General features: G+C 52.3%; 1 protein-coding gene across 5 annotated transcripts in view; it reads left to right on the plus strand.

Annotated features, from left to right (window-relative positions):
* The window catches only part of Ksr1 (kinase suppressor of ras 1), a 130,084-nt gene extending 114,968 nt beyond the window's left edge, over positions 1-15,116 (plus strand). The window contains exons 11-20 of one of the 5 annotated variants that reach the window (XM_026780303.1): positions 1,054-1,095; positions 3,057-3,105; positions 3,699-3,747; positions 4,198-4,577; positions 6,644-6,740; positions 9,891-10,024; positions 10,683-10,814; positions 10,955-11,090; positions 11,718-11,851; positions 13,953-15,116. In XM_026780303.1, coding sequence (XP_026636104.1) covers positions 1,054-1,095; positions 3,057-3,105; positions 3,699-3,747; positions 4,198-4,577; positions 6,644-6,740; positions 9,891-10,024; positions 10,683-10,814; positions 10,955-11,090; positions 11,718-11,851; positions 13,953-13,959 — 1,160 coding nt within the window. In that variant the 3' untranslated portion in view covers positions 13,960-15,116. Of the gene's footprint in view, positions 1-1,053; positions 1,096-3,056; positions 3,106-3,698; positions 3,748-4,197; positions 4,578-6,643; positions 6,741-9,890; positions 10,025-10,682; positions 10,815-10,954; positions 11,091-11,717; positions 11,856-12,916; positions 12,998-13,952 lie in introns of those variants that run through there. The other 4 variants (XM_005349431.3, XM_026780302.1, XM_026780304.1 and 1 more) reach the window with 4 other exon arrangements.
* The last annotated feature ends 6,156 nt before the right edge of the window (positions 15,117-21,272 follow it).

Raw genomic sequence — 21,272 nt, forward strand, 5'->3', positions numbered from 1 at the left:
GCGTGTTCTTGTGCCTGCCTTAATGCTTGTGGCGGGGGTGCTCTTAACAGTGACGTCTGTCCCGCACTTCGTCCCTCCCTGCGGCTGAGCGGTGCCCCCTGGATTAGCGTCCTTTTCAGTTCTCTTCTGCCTTTACTCTCTGGACTTGATAAACTTTCTACTTTGGGTTTTTCTAAGAAGCACTGGTTTGAAAAGACAAGAGACAGATGACCCACAAGGAAATGGGCCCCCATTGTCCTGCACAGAAGCCTTACCTTCTCCATGGTCTTAGTGGACTCGTAAGCAGATCCCTGGGGGGCTGAGATGGGCCCGCAGGGAAGGACCTCGAACCCCTCCGCCACCTACCTGCCCTGTGCTGTCCAGGAGCCTCATAGGAAAGCCTGGGCTAGCTTTGTATTCCCCTACTTACAGTAAGGCACTGGGGGGCTGATCACCTTCTCATGGAGGAGAGTCAAGGTTAGACTCACCAAAAGTCCCAGCTACTTGCAAGGCCGGCCATACATAGCCGGAGAATGGTGCCCGTGTGTGGGAAACTGGCCCAGGCGGGATAACAAGCATCTCAGAAGCAGAAGGCGAGTGGTGTGTGCGGGTTCCCTGTCTAGAATCCCAGCACTAGGAGGATCCAGCACTCAGGCAGCGCGGTCAGGGCGCTTCTGGGTCGGGTAGACTGAAGGGAGGGAGGCCGTTGCGCATACACTGTTGGACGTCGTCAAAGCCACCGCTCTCCATACTCCATCCCGGCTCCTGCGCATTCTCTCCAACAAAACTGGCTGTAGCTTTTCCCAGTGCTCACTGGCCACAGCTGTTCAGCAACGCGACCTCTGAGATGGTCCCTTGCCCCATCTCCAGTGCAGCCTCCGCTACTGGGCTCACCACACCTGATTCTTTTCTAGTTCAGTTCCTTTTTCCTGCATGGCTTCACCTTTGCTCACCAGAGCCCCTGGGGCAGAGCCATCTGAGCCAATAACCAGCACTCGCCCTCCCCTAGTCCACGCACCCCCCCCCCCCGCACTGCCTTCGCACCCTGTGACTCACCTCCTCTTCTGTTTTAAGCTGCCTGCTTCATTCATCACAGACAGCAGTTTATCTTCCCAGGTGAGTCCTCTGCATGGGTCCACTCACTGCCCCTTGCTGTGACCCTCTGGCTGTCCCGCCTGGTGCATTCTCCCCATGCGCTTTAGCCCTCTGCAGCTGGGCCAGAGGGCAGTACCTTGCTAGATGGACCCTGGAGTCCATCCTGTGGAGCCCCTCACAGAGACTGCAGGGAACTGGTTCAAGATCACCCTGCCCAGAAGTGACAGGATGGGAACCCAGAACTTGGGTTTGCAGAATGAGGGGTGGGTGCTGCTTGCCGATGCCTCCTGAAAAATGAGTGACAAGGGAAAGCTAATTTGGGAAAGTCTTAGCAGGCAGGCACCGCCTTCATCCCTCAGCTGTCTTTGCCTTTCCCAGCCTTAGCATACAGTGCCACCTGCTGGCATTCAGTGGAACTACCTCATTGCGTGAAGGAAGAATTTCTATTCAGTAAGGCAGTCTTTGGATTCCCTCTACAAAAACTATTTTGCACACTTCTGTATTTGCCCATACCTCTCCCCATTCGAGGCCGAATAAGATCGATGCTTTTCTCCTCCTGCTGGAAGTACCCAACACTGTGGGGTTATGCACTTTAGACAACTCTAATAGTCTTTTCTCTGATTTCCCAAGACTGGAAGCCCCAGTATTTTGGTTATTCCAGGCTTTTCTATTCTCTGGATCAGCTCCCTTGAAGAATCGAGTTGGAGCATTTGGTAACCATTATCCCCATAATTCTATTCATGTGTGTGTGCAGGCTGCCAGGGGCTTTGGGTGCACCCCTGTTGTGTGATCCCCTACCTCACCTCCCAGAGCCTTTGTAGTTACCGGCTCTAGGGTGTATATGTACACTAGTGTCCCCCCTCAACTGGGGAACCACAGCATTTCTTCCCGAGTGGCATGCTGTGCCCTGCAGCTGGGGTAGGGCTCCGTGTACTAATTGGAACAAGAACAGAGTGCACAATGCACTCTTAAGGGCAGGTGTGAGGCTTCCCAGACCTTTGCCCCCACCCCTAGCCCCGCACCTCACCCAAGACATGTGTAGCTTCTGGTTTGACCTGAGCATGTGTGAATATGCTGGCCTGGCAGTCTGGAGGCAATATGGAGGTGGCTGGAGAGGGCATAGCAGATGCTTCTGAGGCCCGTGGACCCCAACACTGCCCAGGGTGTTGCACTCACATGTGCATCTCCCCATAAGAAGGCCACAGCTTCTGTCGGAGTCTGGTTTCTCTGACAGTTGTGGAGAAACCCTTCCAGCAAAGGAGGCTAGCTGAGGGCTAAGGGGGAAGGTCTTTGTCCAGGGTAGGAAGGGGGCCTCTGCTAGCTTGAGCTGTTGCCACTTCCTGGTTCTCTTTGTGGAGAGAGGAGAGCTCTACTCACCACGTGGCTCTTTGTTCCGCTCGGGAGGGGACGTGTCTGTTTCTGGTGTCCTAGAAGTGGGTCTTTGTGCTACAGCTGGGCCACCTAGGGTCCCGGGGCCGGCCTTAGTTGCCAGCCTGGAGCCTCTTGGTGCACAGACTGGATTTCCTCTTCTTGCGCAGCACTGTGAAGGCAGCCAACCACTCTCAGAGTCGGGACCAGCAGCTACACTAGGCACCAGGTGCCACAGACGTTATCGGTGCTTCGTTGGTGCCAGCCTGACCTCTAGCTAGGCAAAGGGTATCCCTGCTTTGAAAGATGACAGCCAGCCCTGCTTCCTTCCAGAAGGACCCTCTGTGGGGGCAGTAGTCATTTGAGCCCACAGCAGTAGTATTAATTGTTGGGGTCTCTAGAGTCACTCACCCAGAGCCTCTGCCTGGGGCAGCCATGTAGACCAAAGGCTGTAGAGACTGAGTTTGTGTCAGCTTGCAAAACATGAGCTGATCCTGGTGGAAGCGGCCTGAGGAGAGGTGACAGCTCAGAAGAGAAGGGGTGTCCCTGGTGTGCTAGTCTTTGGGGATGAAGGAAAGCATCCTCATACTTTGCTCCTGTTCTCTTTCCCACAGACATTTCAGCTCAGGCAGCCCCGCCCTCCAGCACAGCTGACAGCACACGGTATGACCCCTCCCCAGCCACCCACCCACCCCTACATATCTGACCCTCCCCAGCCACCTCCCAACCCACCCCTACATATCTGACCCTCCCAACCAACCCCTATATATCTGACCCTCTGGTTCTGGGCCAGCCTGGTGGGGGATGGGCGAATCTACATTCGCCTCCTATCCATACTGTGAGCCCTGTATGAGGCTGTGTATACAACAGCAGCAGACTCATGGCTCAGCAGGAAATATAGGTGAACACAGAGAGACTTGCTACACCTAGCTCCTGCCTCTGGATCCCCCTCTCCATTAGGTTACCTTGAGCTCCTGTCTCCTGGCCCCTCAGTTCTTAGCCAGGGAAGTAGGTCTCTAAGTGCAACCATTTAGAGGGGTTAAATGACAAGTTCACACTGCGAGGTGGTGATAGCCTGCTCAGAGGCAGGAGCGTGGGCCCCTGCACCACGTGCTGCAAGGGCCAGGGTGGTAACTGCCCACCCTCGCGTTCCCACCCCCAGCCTCCAGCCATATCCTCAGCTTCCACATTGCCTCCCCCAGGGCCACCCTTGGCCCAGCCCAGGAGCTCCCTGACAAAGCCCATTTCTCTCTTAGGCCCGACGACCAGCCCAAAGCAGACGTGCTGGGTGTCCATGAAGCAGAGGTGAGTGGGAGCGATTTGCCTGAGACCCAAGATAGCTGCCTCTCTCTCCTCTCTTAGGGTGCACAGGGTGGTGGGGGCTGTGGGGGAGTGAGGATGCAGAGCCTGTTGCAGCAGGTGTGGGCAGGTGTGGTGTGCATAACCAGAGAACGATGCAGAGCGCTAGCTGTGAGAGCCTCTGTATTCTCCTGTCCCGGCTCCCAGCCTACAGACCCAGTCCCTGGCCTGGGATGGGGGTAGGCATCTATCTCTGTGTAATCAGAGCATGATAGGTGGTTCTCATAGGTGTCAAGGACCGCCGTAACCAGTTGTGCTGGTACAGGTCGTTGAGGAGATGGAGGTGGTAGGATCAGAAGGTCAAAGTCATCCTCAGCTACATAGCAAGTTGGAGGCTAGCCTGGGCTGCATGAGACCCAGACTCACTCCTCTCTTTCAATCTCATTCTCCTCTCAGGCTGAGGAACCTGAGGCTGGCAAATCCGAGGCAGAAGATGATGAGGACGAGGTAGACGACCTCCCCAGCTCCCGCCGGCACTGGCGGGGTCCCATCTCTCGAAAAGCCAGCCAGACCAGCGTGTACCTGCAGGAGTGGGACATCCCCTTTGAACAGGTGGAGCTAGGCGAGCCCATTGGGCAGGGCCGCTGGGGCCGGGTGCACCGAGGCCGTTGGCATGGCGAGGTGGCCATTCGGCTGCTGGAGATGGATGGCCACAATCAGGACCACCTGAAGCTGTTCAAGAAAGAGGTGATGAACTACAGGCAGACCAGGCATGAGAACGTGGTGCTCTTTATGGGGGCCTGCATGAACCCACCCCACCTGGCCATTATCACCAGGTAAGCCACCCCGCCTGGGCCCGTGAGCAGCACAGCTTCCCTGTCCCTGAAGCCCAAGGCTTCTGTGGATGCCCTGGAGGATGTGGAAGGGTTATCAAAGAGGAAGAAGAAAACCAAAGATAGGGAATCATGTCCCCATCCACACTGCCCACTGATGTTAGAACACCAGAGCTGGGCGTGGCAGCATACACCTGTAGTGCTGGCACCCGGAGGCTGACACAGGGGAATCTTGAGTTTTAGAAAGCCGGGTCTGCATAGCAAGACCTTGGCTCTCCTCAAAATAAATGCATAAATAAATAAGTAAATCAACCAATCGATCAAGAGACCCCCTCTGAGCATAAAGGAAACCCTAGTGTTTTAGAAGACACAGAGCAGAAGCTACACTTACAGCCCCTTGCCTGGACACGTCTCCCCACAAAAGTGGGTGTGGTGAACCTCAGTATCCCTTCCATTAAAATAAAGCCGATTGGGGGCCCGCGAGATGACTCAGCAGGTGAGGGCACTTGGTGCACAAACCTGGCAGCCTGATTTTGATTCGCAGAACCCCTAGGAGAGAACTGACTCCCACGAGTTGTCCTCAGACCTCCACGGGCATGCTGTGCTGTGTGCACACATACCACATATACACATGCACATAAACAGAAACAAACAGTTTAATTTAGAAATATATAACTAAAATAATGCTGGTTCACATTTTACCTCTGTTGGTTGACTGTAGGCCTCAGGTCTACTTCGGGAGACACAGAAACGGTTGCCTGGGCCACTTTAAAATCAGACAAGGGAGCTGGGGAGAAGGCTTGATGGACAAGAACACCCGTGTGAGCCTGAGGGCCTGAGTTCGAACCCCAACACTGGGGTTTACAGATGCGTGGGTTGACAAACACGCACAGACAGGGTCTATTGATAGAGCCTCAGCTGTCCTAGAACTCACTGTGTGCAGCAGGCTTCTTGACCAGCGAGGAAGAAACACCCACCACACAAGGATTCTTCTCAGATCACGCTTTACTGGAGTACATTTGGTTGAGAGAGAGCATGAAGCAAAGGGGGGCAGGAAACGAGAGAGCAGAAGAGAGAGAGAGACGAGAGACAAGGTGAGAGACGAGAGAGAGCCGGGGGCACAATGGCGGCTGCTTATATAGGGAATTGGCACACGGGTCACCCTGTGATTGGCTGCCATCATCAGCTGACACCAGACTGCATCGAGATAGGCCCAGGGACCCCTATCCACAGCGCATGCGGGAAGCGGGGGACACACAGCTCTCAAAGGCATAGCCAAATATGGGGTTGATTATAACCAACAAGATAGGATGTGGTGCCATCTTGTAATGGCGATCCTGTCCGGCTCACTACAACTGTGTCGGCCACACTGGACTTGAACTCAGATTCACCTGCTCCTGCCTCCTGGGTACTGAGAATAAAGGCGTCTGTTGTCACGTCCAGTTTCATGTTCGCTTTATAAGTGGGCGATGGAGCCCAACTCGGGTACTCATGACTTCCATTCCACAAAGCCAAGAGAACCCACCCTCACCAGCATGAGGTGTCCTGCACCTGCATCCATGCTTTGGGGAAACAAGCAAACCACTTAGGGGTACCGCAGCTCTGCAGCCTCCTCTGCCATCCATCCACCCTCCTGTCACTCATGCCTCCAGTTCCTGAAGAGCTTAGGATTAGTGCAAGGGGCTGCACAGAGAGGAACACACTACTCGGTCAGCAACAGGATGTGATGCCCTGGAATCTACATATAATGAAAATAACTTTGTGGTGAGCCCAGAGGCAGAGTTCCTCCCGTTCAGCCTTGATTGGCTGGGAGTGTGGTCAAGCTGTTTCCTCGTGCAGGGAAAGCTGGCAGGCCTTGCACCTCCAGAAATGGATGTGCATGTATGTGTAAGCATGTCTAGTTGGGCTCCAGCTGGAGTCTTGGTTTAAAAAACACATGTTTGTGTCTTGTTGGTTGGGATGGAGAACCTTCCAGAAGCAGGTGGGCCCAGTTCCCCTCCCAGGTTCCATGGGAGTGGGGTTAGCCTATCGCAGCTTCAGGCCTGTTTCCAACCCACTGCCCTCAACAGTTTCTGCAAGGGGCGGACGTTGCACTCATTCGTGAGGGACCCCAAGATATCTCTGGACATCAACAAGACGAGGCAGATCGCCCAGGAGATCATCAAGGTAAAAGCAGGGTTGGGGAGGGTGGTTCCAGCTGCCTCTAGAGCTCTTGGTCCCTCCCCAGGCCATATCCGCTGTGCCAGGTGGTTTGTGGCTCCTCTGTCTCCTAACTGGGACACTTCAACCTGGTCTCATCCAATCAGGTCCAGAGCTCACCACTCAGCTGGTGTTAATAGAACTGAATTAGCTGTGAAGAAACTGCATGTTCTAAAGTATCACTCTAGCTGTGTGACTTCACGGAGCTTGTTTAGCCTCTCTGAGCCTCAGCTTCCCCTCTGTGAGTACCAACACAGCCTCCTTGATTAGGTCAGAGCAGAGACAGAATGACATCATCTGTACAGAGAACAGTTGGCAAGAGCTAGGTGTGGTGAGGGTTTCTTAGCATCGACAGTGGGGAACAGAATGCTTCACTTCAGGGTATCAAAAGACCCACACTTGGGCTGGAGAGATGGTGCTGCAGTTAAGAGCACTGGCTGCTCTCCAGAGGACCCAGGTTCAACATCCCAGTACCCACATGGCAGCTCACAGCTGTCTGTAATTCCAGTTCCAGGGGCTCTGGCATCCTTACACAGATGTACATGCAGACAAAATACCATTGCACATAAAATAAAAATAAATCATTAAAAATATATAAACTTTTTAAAAAAGTTTTAAAGACCCACACCTTTTGCAAATTTGTGGTTATCCAAATCCAGGCTTCCTGGGAACAGGCCCTTTTGTTCTGTGCAGGCAGCTCTTTTCCGTTCTGCACTCATCTAAAAAAGTAATTAAAGTGAGCCTCTCACTCGATGCTTATACAAACTATTACGAGGGCTGGAGAGGCAGGCTCAGCGGTTAAGAGCACTTGTTCTTGCAAGTTCAATTCCTAGCACCCAAACAGTGGTTCATAACCATCCTTAACTCCAGGTCCAGGGGATCCGACACCCTCTTCTGACCTCCATGGGCACCAAGCACACACATGATGCACATACATAATTTCAGGCAAAACACATAAAATGAATCTAATTTTAAAAGAATAAAAGCCAAGTGCCGTGAATATAAATCCCAGAGCTAGGAAGGCTGGGACAGGAGGATTGAGAGTTTGAACTCAGCCTGGATCACACAGGGAAGGGAGACTGCTTTGTCTACAAAACAGAAAACCTGGAACACTGATAAGACTCCTCTCTCTGTGTTGAAAATCTGCAGCCTCTCGGGCTGGGACGGAGCTCAGCTGGTCGAGTGCTTGCTTAGCATGTACAAAGTCATGTGATCAGTACCCAGTACCATAAACCAGGCATAGTGGCACACCTGTAATCCCAGTCTTTGGGAGCTAGACTGGAGGATCAGAAGTTCAAGATCATCCTTGGTTACCAAACAAATTCAAAGTTAGCCCGAGCTGCATGAAACCTTGTCTCGGAAAAGAAGAGCTACCCCTTTGCCGCTTTGTGTCAACTGGCCTTCCTTTCCGACCCCTCCTCCTCTTCTTCCCCTTCTTCTCTCAGGCCATTTTGTGGATGTCTTAGAAAGGAAAAGATAAAAATGATATTGGGGGACAAACCAGGATTTCAGTCTGCCCCTTTTTTTCCCATGGCCACACTTAGAAATTAAACCTCCAGGACCAAAACCCTCTGTCTCAGGTGTGGCCTTTCATCAAGGACTCTGCTCTACCCCCACACCTGACCTTTACCCCTCCCTACTCCCTCAGATCTGGGAGCTGCCCTCTGAGTCACCAGAGTCAAGGGGACCAGGAGGACAGGTGACTCACTCTGGAGACAGCAGGCTCTTGCGGCCTGTCACTCCTTCTATTCCCTTTTTACTGAAAGACCTTCTCTTGCCCCTGGGGGCCCTGGCTCAGCCCCCACCTCACCCCCACCCTAGTCACTTCTCTTTGGAGTAATCTGAGAGGCATTGAGAGTCAAAAGCAGAGCAGAAGGACCTGACCTTGGAGGGTTATGGTTATGGTGGAGACTCGGGGAAATGGTGAAGAAAGACTAATGGTCCAGGTTCCACTCTAGAGCCTGTCTCTGCAACCTGGCCCTTCCCAGCTGTCAGTCCTGGGGCTTGTGCATGTGGGTGGGGCGTCCTCAGATCCACTGTAGCTGAGGATGACCTTAAACCCTGCCTCCGTTTCTCAAGTGCTGGAATTGCAAGTGTTACCCACCAAGCTCCACTCAGTGCCTCAGACAGGGATAGCTGCTTGTCCTTAGCCCACGGTGGAACCTGTCCCTCCGGCACCTGGACCATGTGCCCCTGACCTTGAGGTCAGGCCAGAGCACTTGCTGTGGGAATCGCCCACCACGTTTCACCTGACGGATGAGGAGGCAGAGGCTCCGAAGGGCCAGCACTGTGCCCAGGGCCACATAGTGCTAGCTGAGTGAGGGTGGAGCGTGGAACTCAGGCTTCAAGTCTGGATCCCCTGTTACCATGGCGAGGTGTTGGAAACAGCCAAACTTGAGATCCCCTCCAAGGAATGTCTCTTACCTGCTCTGGGTGTTGCCCTGCCTAGGAGCAGAGCCCATCTAGGGAACTCCTTATTCATTAAATCTGTTTCTAAGATCTTGTCATCCATCTGCTGCCCCCTCATCGTGTGTGTGTGTGTGTGTGTGTGTGTGTGTGTGTGTGTGTGCGCGCGCGCGCGCTTGCCCACAGAGACCAGAAATGGGCACTGGATTCCTTGGAACCAGTTACAGATGGCTGTGAGCCACCCTATGTGGGTGCTGGAAACTGAACTCTGATCCTCTGCAGGAGGAGGAGGTGCTCCTAACCACTGAGCCATCCCTCCAGCCCTGATTATTTAGAATTGGTAATGCTGAGTACTGAACATGGGACCAAGTGCATGGGAACACACGCTTAACTACTGAGCTCCGTCTCCTGCCCTTATCGCTGATCTTTACCTCCTCAACCTCTGCCCACTGCCAGTCATTGTGCCCGTGCCTCACACCTTACCCAAGTCTGAGGCGGCTGTAGAAAGAGCATGAACTGGTTTGAGGTCAGGTTTGGGCTCCATGGTTAACTGCTGTGGTGTGGCCTGGGGCAGTCACTTGCCCTCTCTGGGCCTCTGTGAGGTGAGGACGGTATCCTTAAGATTGGGGGGCGGGGGGATGGGTAACACACCTCACCCCGAGTAAAGCTCAGCATCCCCCACCCTCTGATACAAGGTTGGCTGTCTTGCAGGGCATGGGGTATCTTCATGCCAAGGGCATCGTGCACAAAGACCTCAAGTCCAAGAATGTCTTTTATGATAACGGCAAAGTGGTCATCACAGACTTCGGGCTGTTTGGGATCTCGGGCGTGGTCCGGGAGGAGCGGTGAGTTGACCATGGGTATCTGCATGCATGGGAGGCTGCAGCATTACACGAGTGTGGAATACCCAGGCTGTATCGTTGGCAAGGTTGCCAACAGGCCAGGTTGCCGCAGTTCCTGGTTCTGCCCATGTGGTTTCAGTCCAGGGTTGGGTCTGGGTGGTGTTTAGGTTCCTTGTGGTACCTGATTTCCAGGTGGATACCCATGGAGGCTGAGTCCCCTGGCCCATTCGGCTTGGCTACTCAGTGATGGGTGAGAGATCTGCTTTATATCCTCTTGATGAGAAAGAGCATTAGATTTTACTGCCTGTGATTGTAAAGGGGTTGGGTGACAAGAAAAGCTCCTCCATAAGAATGGGGGTAGGGACTCAAGGAAGATTGACAGGCCAGAGAGTCAGCCTGCAGGTTTGACATCTGCAGACAGGCCTGAGGTCCTAGACAGACCAGACACTCTCTCAGTACAAAGACTCAAACACCGTCCCCAGTGGCTCCCTGCCATTCCCAACTGGCCTCCCTTTCTAGAAGTGCCCAGCCTGTTTAAGGGCAAGGAAAACTTCCATATTCCTTTCTGAGTTTTCTCTGCCACATGTGAATGAGCGCAGATGCGTACAGTCAGGCCACCTGCTCCCCACTGAGGGGCCCATGTCCCTGTCCTGGCCTCCAGGCGTGAGAACCAACTGAAGCTGTCCCATGATTGGCTGTGCTACCTGGCGCCTGAGATTGTACGAGAAATGATACCCGGGAGGAATGAGGACCAGCTGCCCTTCTCCAAAGCCGCCGATGTCTATGCATTCGGGTGAGTAGGCCACCGGCACTCAAGTACAATGGCGGCCATTGGGCTGGGAAGCGTGCCTTGGGAAGTCATGGCTGTGCCCCTTGTTGGCAGAGTAACCATGTCTTTGACCTTTTGTCTCTGGCTCCTAACGTGGACAATAGGACCGTGTGGTATGAACTACAGGCGAGAGAGTGGCCCTTTAAACACCAGCCTGCAGAAGCCTTGATCTGGCAGATCGGAAGTGGGGAAGGAGTGAGGCGCGTCCTGGCCTCCGTCAGCCTGGGGAAGGAAGTCGGCGTGAGTAGAGAGAAGCAGGGCCCGATGGCGGGTTGGGCGTGTGACATGACTGCCCTCCACTCACCCCGAGCCTGGGGTAGGGGTCTTGTGATGGCTGCGTGTGTAGGTCACCCTCCTGGGTGACGAGGCTGCAGATGGTGCTGGGGGCTGAGTGGACCCTGAGAGAAGGCCTTCCTTCCGTCATGGCAGCTGCTCTGCAGGCTGGCAGCTGCGTTCCTGTGTCAGTTCTTGTCCAGCCAGTCTTCACTCTGGTAGCGCAGAGACGCCCATTTGTGGCCGCCCCACCCTGTATACAGTCCTAGGACCTCACATTCACCCCTGGACACTTCCACGTTCCTACGATGTGCAAAGGCCACCTGCCTTCAGTCCCCGTCTCCTATTTCCATCCTGCCTGACTTGGTCACTGACGTTAGGGAAGGGCAAGCTGAGGAGGAAGGGAAACAGGCAAGTTCGTTTTGACCTGGAAGGTTGATGGCACCTCTGAAATGCTTACTTCCCAGGATTCTGTGCCCATAGTTGTGCAGGGCACTTAGGGACTTCACAGGAACCCTTATGAAGTGTCCTGTCCATATGTATCCTCACCCTTTCCCAGATGCCCACACACACTGACCACAGTGCCCTTTGCAGGAGATCCTGTCTGCGTGCTGGGCTTTCGACCTGCAGGAAAGACCCAGCTTCAGCCTGCTGATGGACATGCTGGAAAAGCTGCCCAAGCTGAACCGGCGGCTCTCACATCCAGGGCACTTTTGGAAGTCGGCTGAGTAAGTACTCCCTCCTAAGCCTGACCTGCCATCAGATCCTGGAGAGCCTGTCTGGGGTGTTTAAGGGCACCCTCTGCTGAACAGGCATCAGACTACGCTCTTGGGCTTCCACTGGGGAGCGGGTAGAGACCCCCTTAGCAGGCAAACACCTCCAGTTTCCTCCTGTGGGAATCTACATGTCATTCACTGTATAGAGCATCACTGAACCCAAGCCCAGGCTAGACCAGGGTGAGAAAGTTATGCCTGAGAGGAGAAAGGGTCAGAGGTCAGGACCTGGTACCCACTTAGTCGCTGAGCTGTTGAGCACTAAAATCTTGCTGTCCCTTAATGGGCCATGCCACTCAGCTGTGTAGAGCCCCAGAGCCCCAGGGGCCACTGTCATGTCTCCTGCATTTTGTCCTTTTCTGTTTCTACTCTGGCTTCCTCCTCTAAAGACCCCTCTCCAGCCACACCCCTTTGTCAGGACGTGGGGCCTTGTTACTTGCCTCAGTTTCCACAGCGGGGCTTAGGTAAGGAACTTTGCCCAGAAGTATCAGGTAAATCCCATAAGCTTGGCAGGTGAGGTGTGGGCATTGACAGTGGGGGAGGGGTGATGAGGCCTCCAGGCCGAGTCCTGTGCTGCTGTAGGTCTTGGGCCCTGTGAATACAGGGTTCCTCTTTCACCAAACCCTGCCGGCACTGGGCAGGCACTGGGCAGGCACCAGCAGCCAAAGACAACCCCTGTTGCTGGAAGCCAGTCAGTGCCACCTTCTCATCTCACAGATGGGAAACTGAGTCACTAGTAGAGCCATCACCTGCCCACAGCCACCAGCACCAGCTCCCAGGCTTCTGTGACAGCCAGGAAGAACCTTCTGTTTCTGGTCTCTGTTCCGGGGCCGCTAACTCTCACTTTCTCTTTTCTTTCCCCATGACTTTGTCACTTTTCATTTTCGGGGGGTGGCGGATCCCCTGGCCTGTCTTGTCATCTCCCCTGCCCCCCACCCTGACTCCTCCACCTGTCTGCTGGCTGGACCGGATCCGACGGCCCTCTTCAACTGCTGGCGAAATGGTCTCGGGCACCCCCAGCCGCTGGCGGAGCCGCTACTACGGGAAAGGACACTATGGTCACCCTGACTTTAAGAGCTCCTGTCCAGTTCTGGAGGAATAGTGTGTTTCTATCACTTCTCTCATTTCCTGCCTGTGTGTGACTGTCCCCATTGCATACCTGCGCTTCCCATTCTGTCTCTGCATGCCAGCTTCTCGCATCCATGCTTCCATTAATCCACAGTGACCTTTTGCAGCTGAAATGGGCACCAGCAAGGGCCACTGGTTTAGTGTTTCTCACAGAGGGGTGTGGCAGGCAGGGCCCCTCTCCACACCATGTGGGTGAGGGAGAATGAGCTCATTGAGCCAAGTCCCCCAAATCCCACTTCTGGGTGAAGTTCAGAGGAGAATCTAGTGAGCCAGTTGTGGTAGCATATGCCTATTATCCCAGCTTCCAGGAGGCTGAGGCAGGGGGATTTTAAGTTTGGGTCTAGCCTGGGATACATAGTGAAGTCTCAGAAGTAAAAGCACCAATGGCAGCTGAACACGGTGACTCACACACACTTATAATTCCAGTTTCAGAGGCAGAGGCAGGTGGATCTCAAAGCCAGCCTGGTCTGTGTGGTGAGTGCCAGGAGAGACCCTGTGACAATAAACAAACAAACAAAAGGCATCAACAAATTGCTGGAGATGAGACTCCTTGGTAGAAGTCTTGAGCTTAGCATCTATGAGGCCCCAGCACTACCAATGTTAGTAACAGTAGTAGTAATAATAAATACATAGGGGAGGGAAAGCATCAGGGAGCAGAAGTGCTACTCCCTAGGGGGCCAGTTTGATTATCACAAGGAGCTGTGGGCTTAAGGAACTGAGGGGTACCCGTCACGGCCCCATGGGAACTTGGAAAAGCTCCCCGGTGCCCACACCACCTGTCACAGTTGCCCCTCTGCCATCCCGAGGGGTGGAGTTGGGGATCCTATTCTCTGCAGGCAGCTGTGTCGCTGGGCAGCCGCTCTGGCCAGACGCTGTGCCCTGGCTTCTTCAGGCTCAGGTTTTGACACTGCTCTCTCTCTGTCTGTAGGTTGTAGGCCTGGCTGTCTTGCATGCCCCAGGCTTCCTTCCTCCTAACCGCCAGCTCTGCTCCGTGACTTCTAAGACTCGAAACGCCAGCGGGCACTAACCCAGGGGATGCCATCTCTGCTGCTCCAGTCTCCTCCCTCCAGACTCCTTCCTTTGCTCTGTTTTTAACAACGGCCCCTCCCCTCCATACGGCCTGTGGGTACCTGACTTGAGTCACTGCCAGGGGAGGATGGCACTAACAGGGTGACCCCTCAAGGCGGAAGAACAGCCTCCGTGGATGAGACGGTCTTTTCTCTCCTGCTCTGCTAAGAGTGGCTCTTGCTTGTGTTCCTCTGGTTCCTAGCCCCTACTAACACCTTCACGAGCCCCTGCTGAGCATGCTCAGAGGATGGGAAGGAGCTTGACAACCCTGGGAGGGACATTGTCCTGCAAGGGGTGTAGTGGTTCAGAGCTGCCCAAAGCTCGCACTGAGGTCACGGGCCCTGTCTGGAGCCCTGTGTCTCTCTCATGAAGACAGAGGACAGTAGACACGCACACACATCGTGGTGCCGTGGACGGCATCAGTTCAGAAGGGCTGAGTCCTTAGAAGCCACACTCAGAAATGTCCTAAATAGAGTGATACCTGTCACTCAGTAATGGAGGCAGAGCTGCTGTCACACCTGCTAGGGGTTCCATGACCCTGACCAGAGATCTCTGTTGGGCTCAGGATTGATTCTGCTCCCCGCAGTGGACCCCACTTGAACCATTTCTAGAAAGAGTGTGTGACATCAGTCCTGGTACAGGTCCTCAGGTCTCTCATCAGCTCCACATCCACACGGAGCAGCCAGTGAGGGAACACCCTCCGTCCCACAGTGGCTGCTGTTACGCTGGGTGCTGGCGAGTCAGGTGAACAGGCCATGTCACTGTTCTCCATGTAGGGACTGTGGCCGATGCCCAGGACTTAGGGGTCAGGAGCAGCTCTGCCAAGGCCATGGGCCGAGCAGTTGTCCTCACTCAGATCCTCTGCCAAGCATAGCCAGCGACATCTTAACTCTGGTCAAAACCAGCGGAGCCATAACCCATGTCTCTGCTCCTCTCCGCAGCATTAACAGCAGCAAAGTCATGCCCCGCTTTGAAAGGTTTGGCCTGGGCGCCCTGGAGTCCAGTAATCCAAAGATGTAGCCGGCTGTGCACGTTCGTGCAGAGGGTGTCTTCCTTTCTGAAACATGATAAAGAAACACACAAACCGCCACCAGGAGGACTCAGAAAAGCTTTGCATGACTCCTCCGTGAAGAATGTACATTACAGGGGGCGTGGGGCTCAGGATCGGAGCCATACCCGCCTCTCCAGACGACACCACTATAGCCAGTGTTTACACAGAGGTTTCTGCCCCGCAAGCTTGGTGTTTTACAGTAGTTAATAATAATTCCGCAGAAGGGTGCTGCCACCTCAGAGCAAGAGAAATGCCCCCATGTTTCCTATTCTACGATTCTGCAGCAGCAAGGGACCCAGGGTTGAGCAAGAAGGAAGAAAAGTAGCATGAATGTTACTATCCTAGGAAAAGAGGACATGACAGGAGGCTTGCCCCGGCCCACGCTCTGGCTCTGACTCCCACTGGTTCCTCTGTTTGTCCTATAAGGAACACCAACCGTTCCTTAACTTGCAGAGGAAACCCTGGCCAGAAACCCATCTGGACTATGGGGTCAGGAGTTCCTGAAGAGTTTGGATTTAGTTTCTGCTCTGCTCCGGGCTTGTTGTATTAAAAAAGTACAGACAGAATCCAGGTGGCTTCTGGACAGATCTGATGGATCTTAGCTCAGCTTGTACTGCAGCAGGAGGAAACAGCCACACGTCTGTGGAGACATTGGCTGCTTCTCTGAGGCCTCCAGGTAGGCACGAAGGCTGTGGAACCCAGCCTTCATCATTACACACCCCCCCCAGTGCCTCAATTCACCCCCAGAGCCAAGAGCTAGCCCATCAGCCGCGTGTCCAGTGAGTCCTTGCTTGAGGAAGACGGTGAAGGTGGCAAATACAGCCTACAGTGACCCTAGCACTTTAAAACCCATGTCTGTCATGCCAGAAGGTTCCAGACCTACCACCACTTCCACTTCCCCAGTCTCATCGAAGCCTTTTAGCCCATTCTGACCCCTGTGTGTGCCCTGAGCTCAGATTGGACTTGAGTGAGACGTACCTAGTAAGTCCCTATCCGTGAGCCTGAGACCTGTGCTTGTGCTCATTCCAACAGGCAGGAGGGATTGGGGTGAATCAGACGTGTTGCAGTCCTTGAGCAGAGGTTGGGCAGCATCCGACTCCACAACCAGAAGGGGGAAGAAATGGGCGTGGAGAAGTGGGTAGATTTTGGCCCACGGGCTTACAGTCCCACTGTGGAGTGGCCGTGTGGCTCCCCCTTAAACACCGACTAAGGCTCAGTTGTCAGAGCCTGCCCTAGCACCAGAGTCCAGTGCAGGTATCTGAGAAGTTGTGGGAGCCTCCCCACATCCACCCCAGCACAGCTGGGACAGTGGCATCTTGACCCTGCCCCAGTGTGGGAAGGAGGAAGAGCTGCGAGCCTCTGTTCAGTTCTGCATGGGTCATCTGTCCTCTGAAATGGGACCATCTTGTCACTTCCGCGTCCCTTTGGCTTTCCACCCTAACCCTTGGTGTGACCTCCCTACTCTAAACCACAGAGTCTATAACTGCTGCCTCTGTGGCAGTCTCATGGCTGTCCCTTCCCAGAGGCCACAATGACTGAGCCTCTGGTCATTCTCCCACTTTGTGAGTGTGTGGCGTTGGCCTCCCCTCACCGGTAGAACATGAGTCATCAGGCTGGCAGCTGAGTCAGCCCTTTTTAGTCATCCCTCAACACCAGACCACAGAAGGCATCACACACAGCCCACCGGGTCTCACCCTGTACCGTAGACATCTCAGGGCCAGAAGCACTGAGCCCTGCAGCGAATGTGATCTTGTGCACACACTGGGGACCAGTAAGAGTAGCCATGGTCCCTGCTTTAAGGAGCTGACCATCTGCTGGGGGTCAGTATGCAGGGGGCCTGACATCGTGGAACCCTAGGGCCACTGGTGAAGCTATAGTGCTGGAACCTTCCTCACTTCCTCTCCAAGGCCTGCTGCTGTACTGCCCTTCGTTTAAGAGAGTCCCCCACCATGGTCCCTGTTTCCTTTTCTACTTAAGTGACTGTGAATTGAGGTTAGGAAAGTTTGCCTCCTCTGTGCTCTCCCTGTCTCCTGGGAAACACATGAAGGATGACAGATACTGTGAATTCAGCCCCAATAGCCACTGTGAAGGCAATGAAAAAAAGGCATGAAGCCAGGCGGTGGTGGCACACGCCTTTAATCCCAGTACCCAGGAGGCAGAGGCAGGTGGATCTCTGAGTTTGAGGCCAGCTTGGTCTACAGAGCGAGTTCCAGGACAGGCTCCAAAGCTGCAGAGAAACCCTGTCTCAAAAAACCAAAAAAAAAAAAAAAAAAAAAAAAAAGAGAGAGAGAGAGAGAGAGAGAGAGAAAGAAAAAAAGGCATGAGCTGCAGAGGGCCTGCCCACCTAAGGTCTGAGTCCAGCAAAAACTTTAGCCCCTTTCCAGGCATCCCGAGTTCCCAGCCTCACCTCCAAGGAGGCCTTAACCTATCAGAGTGGCCGTGAAGTCATGAATCCTATCTAGAGCTGGTCTGGCCGCTCCTATGCACCAAATCAAAGTCCCTGGCCATTGTCCTATGGTCCAGGCAGGGAGCAGCAAGCCTGTGTAGCTCTGTAGTGACAGAGTGGGGGTGGATTAGCCATGCTATCCTGCGGCGCTAGCCAGGACGTCATCTGTGTGCTCCCAGTGTCTTCTGTGGCCACGAGGCACATGTTCATTTGCTTATTTTGAATGTGTTGTAAAATTTGTACAGTAAAAGTTTTTATATTTTCTATCAATTACATTTGTCTTCCAGAAATGCTTTAATTTAAATTAAAATGGCGAGTCTTGATGAACGTGTTATACTGGGGTTTTTGCCACTAAAGAATGCACCCTCTGGCTGAGCCAGGCCTATGGTCTGGCATTTGTGAATAAAGTTTTACCAAGGTTTTCTGGGGCTCGTGTTTGTTTTGACCGGTCTAGATGAATGTTGGGGACCATGTGAGCAGATGGCGTAGGAGGGCAAGAAAGTGCTCTGGAGCCAGGACTGGAGGATCAAGAATTCAAGTCCATTGTCAGCTAGATAGCAAATTCCAGGAGAGAGAGATAGTTTGACTATACCTAGACCTCAGAACAGGTGTCTCGGGGCTGGAGAGATGACTCAGTATTTAATTAAGAGCACATCCTGCTCTTGCCAAGGACCAGACTTCAGTTCTCAGCACCCATGTCAGTAACCCTTGGAGACATTGCTACTGACCCTACAGAAATAAAAAGGACTGAAGGGCAGAATGAATGCATATCAACAAATGAGATAAACTGGATGAACCACACACACAAAGTCCACTAAGACTAAACCAAAATAATTTATTTGCAAACATACCTACAAACTAGTAATGAGATTAAATTGGTCACCTCCAGGCAAAATTCTAGACCTACTGACTTAACATGTGATTCTACCCAAACATTTCAAGAGCCAATGCCAGTATTTATTAAACTTTTATGAAAAATTGAAAAGTAGAGAGCACTTACTCACATGAAAAGTAAACATCCCACTGATATAAAGCTCAAATAAGGGGCTGGAGAGATGGCTCAGAGGTTAAGAGCATTGTCTGCTCTTCCAAAGGTCCTGAGTTCAATTCCCAGCAACCACGTGGTGGCTCACAGCCATTTGTAATGGGGTCTGGTGCCCTCTTCTGGCCTGCAGGCATACACATGGAAAGAATATTGTATAAATAAATAAATAAGTAAATAAATAAATAAATATTTAAAAAAAAAAAAAGCTCAAATAAAAAAAAAAACTAGAAAATGTCCCATGAGGGGCTGGGGCTTCATAGCAGCTTTGTTGGTCATAGCCAGAACCTGGAAACAACCTAAATGCCCCTCGACCAAAGAATGGATTTTTTTAAAAAATGAGGTACATTTACACAATGGAGTACTACACAGAAAAAAAAAAGCAAAAAAAAACCCGACATCTTGAATTTTGCAGGAAAATAGATGGAACTAGAAAACATCATTTTGAGTGAGGTAACCCAGATACAGAAAGACAATTATCACATGTACTCACTCATAGGTGGTTTTTAAACATAAAGCAAAGAAAGCCAGCCTACAAACCACAATCCCAGAGAACTTAGACAATACGGACACTAAGAGAGACTTACATAGATTTAATCTACATGGGAAGTAGAAAGTAGAAAAAGACAATATCTTCTGAGTAAATTGGGAGCATGGGGACCTTGGGGGAGGATTGAAGTGGGGAGGGGAGAGGCAGGGAGGGGAGCAGAGAAAAATGTAGAGCTCAATAAATATCATGGAGAAAAAAATAAATTAAAAAAAATAAAATCATCCCCCCCCAGAAAAAAAAAAAACTAGAAAATGTCCCATGAGAGGCTGAAGAAATAGCTCAGAGGTCAAGAGCACTGGCTGCTCTTCCGAAGGTCTGAGTTCAATTCCCAGCATCCACATGGTGGCTCACAACCATCTGTAATGAGGTATGGGGCCCTCTTCTGGCACACAGGCAGACAGAATATTGTATACATAATAAATAAATATTAAAAGAAAAAGAAAATGTCCCATGATAAACATTAATGTGAAAATCTTCAAAATCATATGGCTTAGCAGGTAAAGGTTTTTTCTTTGCAACCCTGGTAAACTGAATTTGATTGTCAGAACTCTTGTATGTAAAAGTAGAGACAAAGAAATGACTCCACAGAATTTTCCTCTGGCTTCCACATGCACACCCCCTCCATGCAATGATGATGGTGGTGGTGATGAAGATGATGGTGATGATGAAGATAATGATGACAAATCCTTAATGAGACGCCAACTAATTTTTTTTTTTTTGAGACAGGATTTCTCTGTACACAAGACTACTCTGTATAGTCCTGGGTTGTCTTGGAACTGGATCTTTAGCCCAGGCTAGCCTGAAACTCACAGAGATCCAGCTGCCTCTTCCTTCCAAGTGCTGGGATTAAAGATGTGTGCCACCACTGCCAGGTGAGATGCCAACTAAATTTATAATATTAAAAGATTCTTTGCTAATCCTTAATTTGTTCCTGGAATGCAAGGTTGGTTCAGTGTCGGAACCTGATCCTGAGATTAAAGGTCTGTGCCACCATGTCTGGCTACATCCCTTGAATTTTTTTTCTCTGTGTGTGTGTAAGTATATGTGTATTTTTGTGTGTTTGTAGGTACACTATACAGAAGTCAGCCTCGGGTATCCTTCCTTATGAGATATTCATTTTGTTTTATGAGGCATGATCTCTTACTGGGACATGGGGCTTGCCAAATGCAGAAACTGAGTTCTGATCCACCCTGCTCTGAGCTGGTACTTCCACTCTGGTGCTGAGTAGAGCAGGGACCCGATGCCTGCCCAGATTGTAAAGGTGCAAGCCAGACCCCTGCTGTCAGGATAGTGCAGCCAGCTGCAAATGCATGAGCTCTGCAGGAGCAGCTGGGCAGCCAAGTGACTGGTTGCTCTGAGAACCTCCTCTAAGCCATCCTGGTAGGTAATAGTTGATGATGGCCAGGGCAGTCACAGACTTAGGCATCAGGCTGCCCCGTTCGCCTCCTGATTCTGCAGCTCACCGCCTGCCCAGGGGTTCTCTGATTCTTGGACTTGTCAATTATTGGACTCTACAGGGCTGCTGGGGGCTTCACTTGAAATGTAAAAAATCTCAAATGGAAAAATCTGTGCCCACTGCTGCTCAGAATGCAACTTGGCATCAGAACGACACTGGCTCCTTTCCTGGGGACAGCTGCAGGACACGCAGCAGGACTATAGGCCAGTGACGTGGAGGGAGCAGTTCCGGCAGGTGGCAGGCGAGGGCTTCAAGCAGGGCAGGTGTGACCTCTGTAAACACCAGTCAGCTGTCATTGGGCCTCCCTGCAGAGATAAGAGCTCCACCCGGGGAGAAAGGCTCAGTAAGCCTCACCCCAGTGGCCAGGTCCTGTTCACAGGATTTACAGTTTGTAGATGTTTTACAGCTGGCCTGGGGCTCATTTGGTAGCGTGCTTGCCTGTCATACATGAAGCCCTAGGTTTCATCCCTAGAATTAAATACACAGGTGCAGGTGGTGGTGCACCCGCCCCTGTAATCTTAGCCCTCAGGAGGGGGAGGCAGAAGGATCAGAAACTTACAGAGTTTGAGACCAGCCTGGGCTTCACAAGGCCGTGTGTGTGTGTGTGTGTGTGTGTGTGTGTGTGTGTGTGTGTG

Source organism: Microtus ochrogaster, chromosome 7 (assembly GCF_000317375.1).
Source record: "Microtus ochrogaster isolate Prairie Vole_2 chromosome 7, MicOch1.0, whole genome shotgun sequence".
In the NCBI taxonomy this organism is placed as follows: domain Eukaryota; kingdom Metazoa; phylum Chordata; class Mammalia; order Rodentia; family Cricetidae; genus Microtus; species Microtus ochrogaster.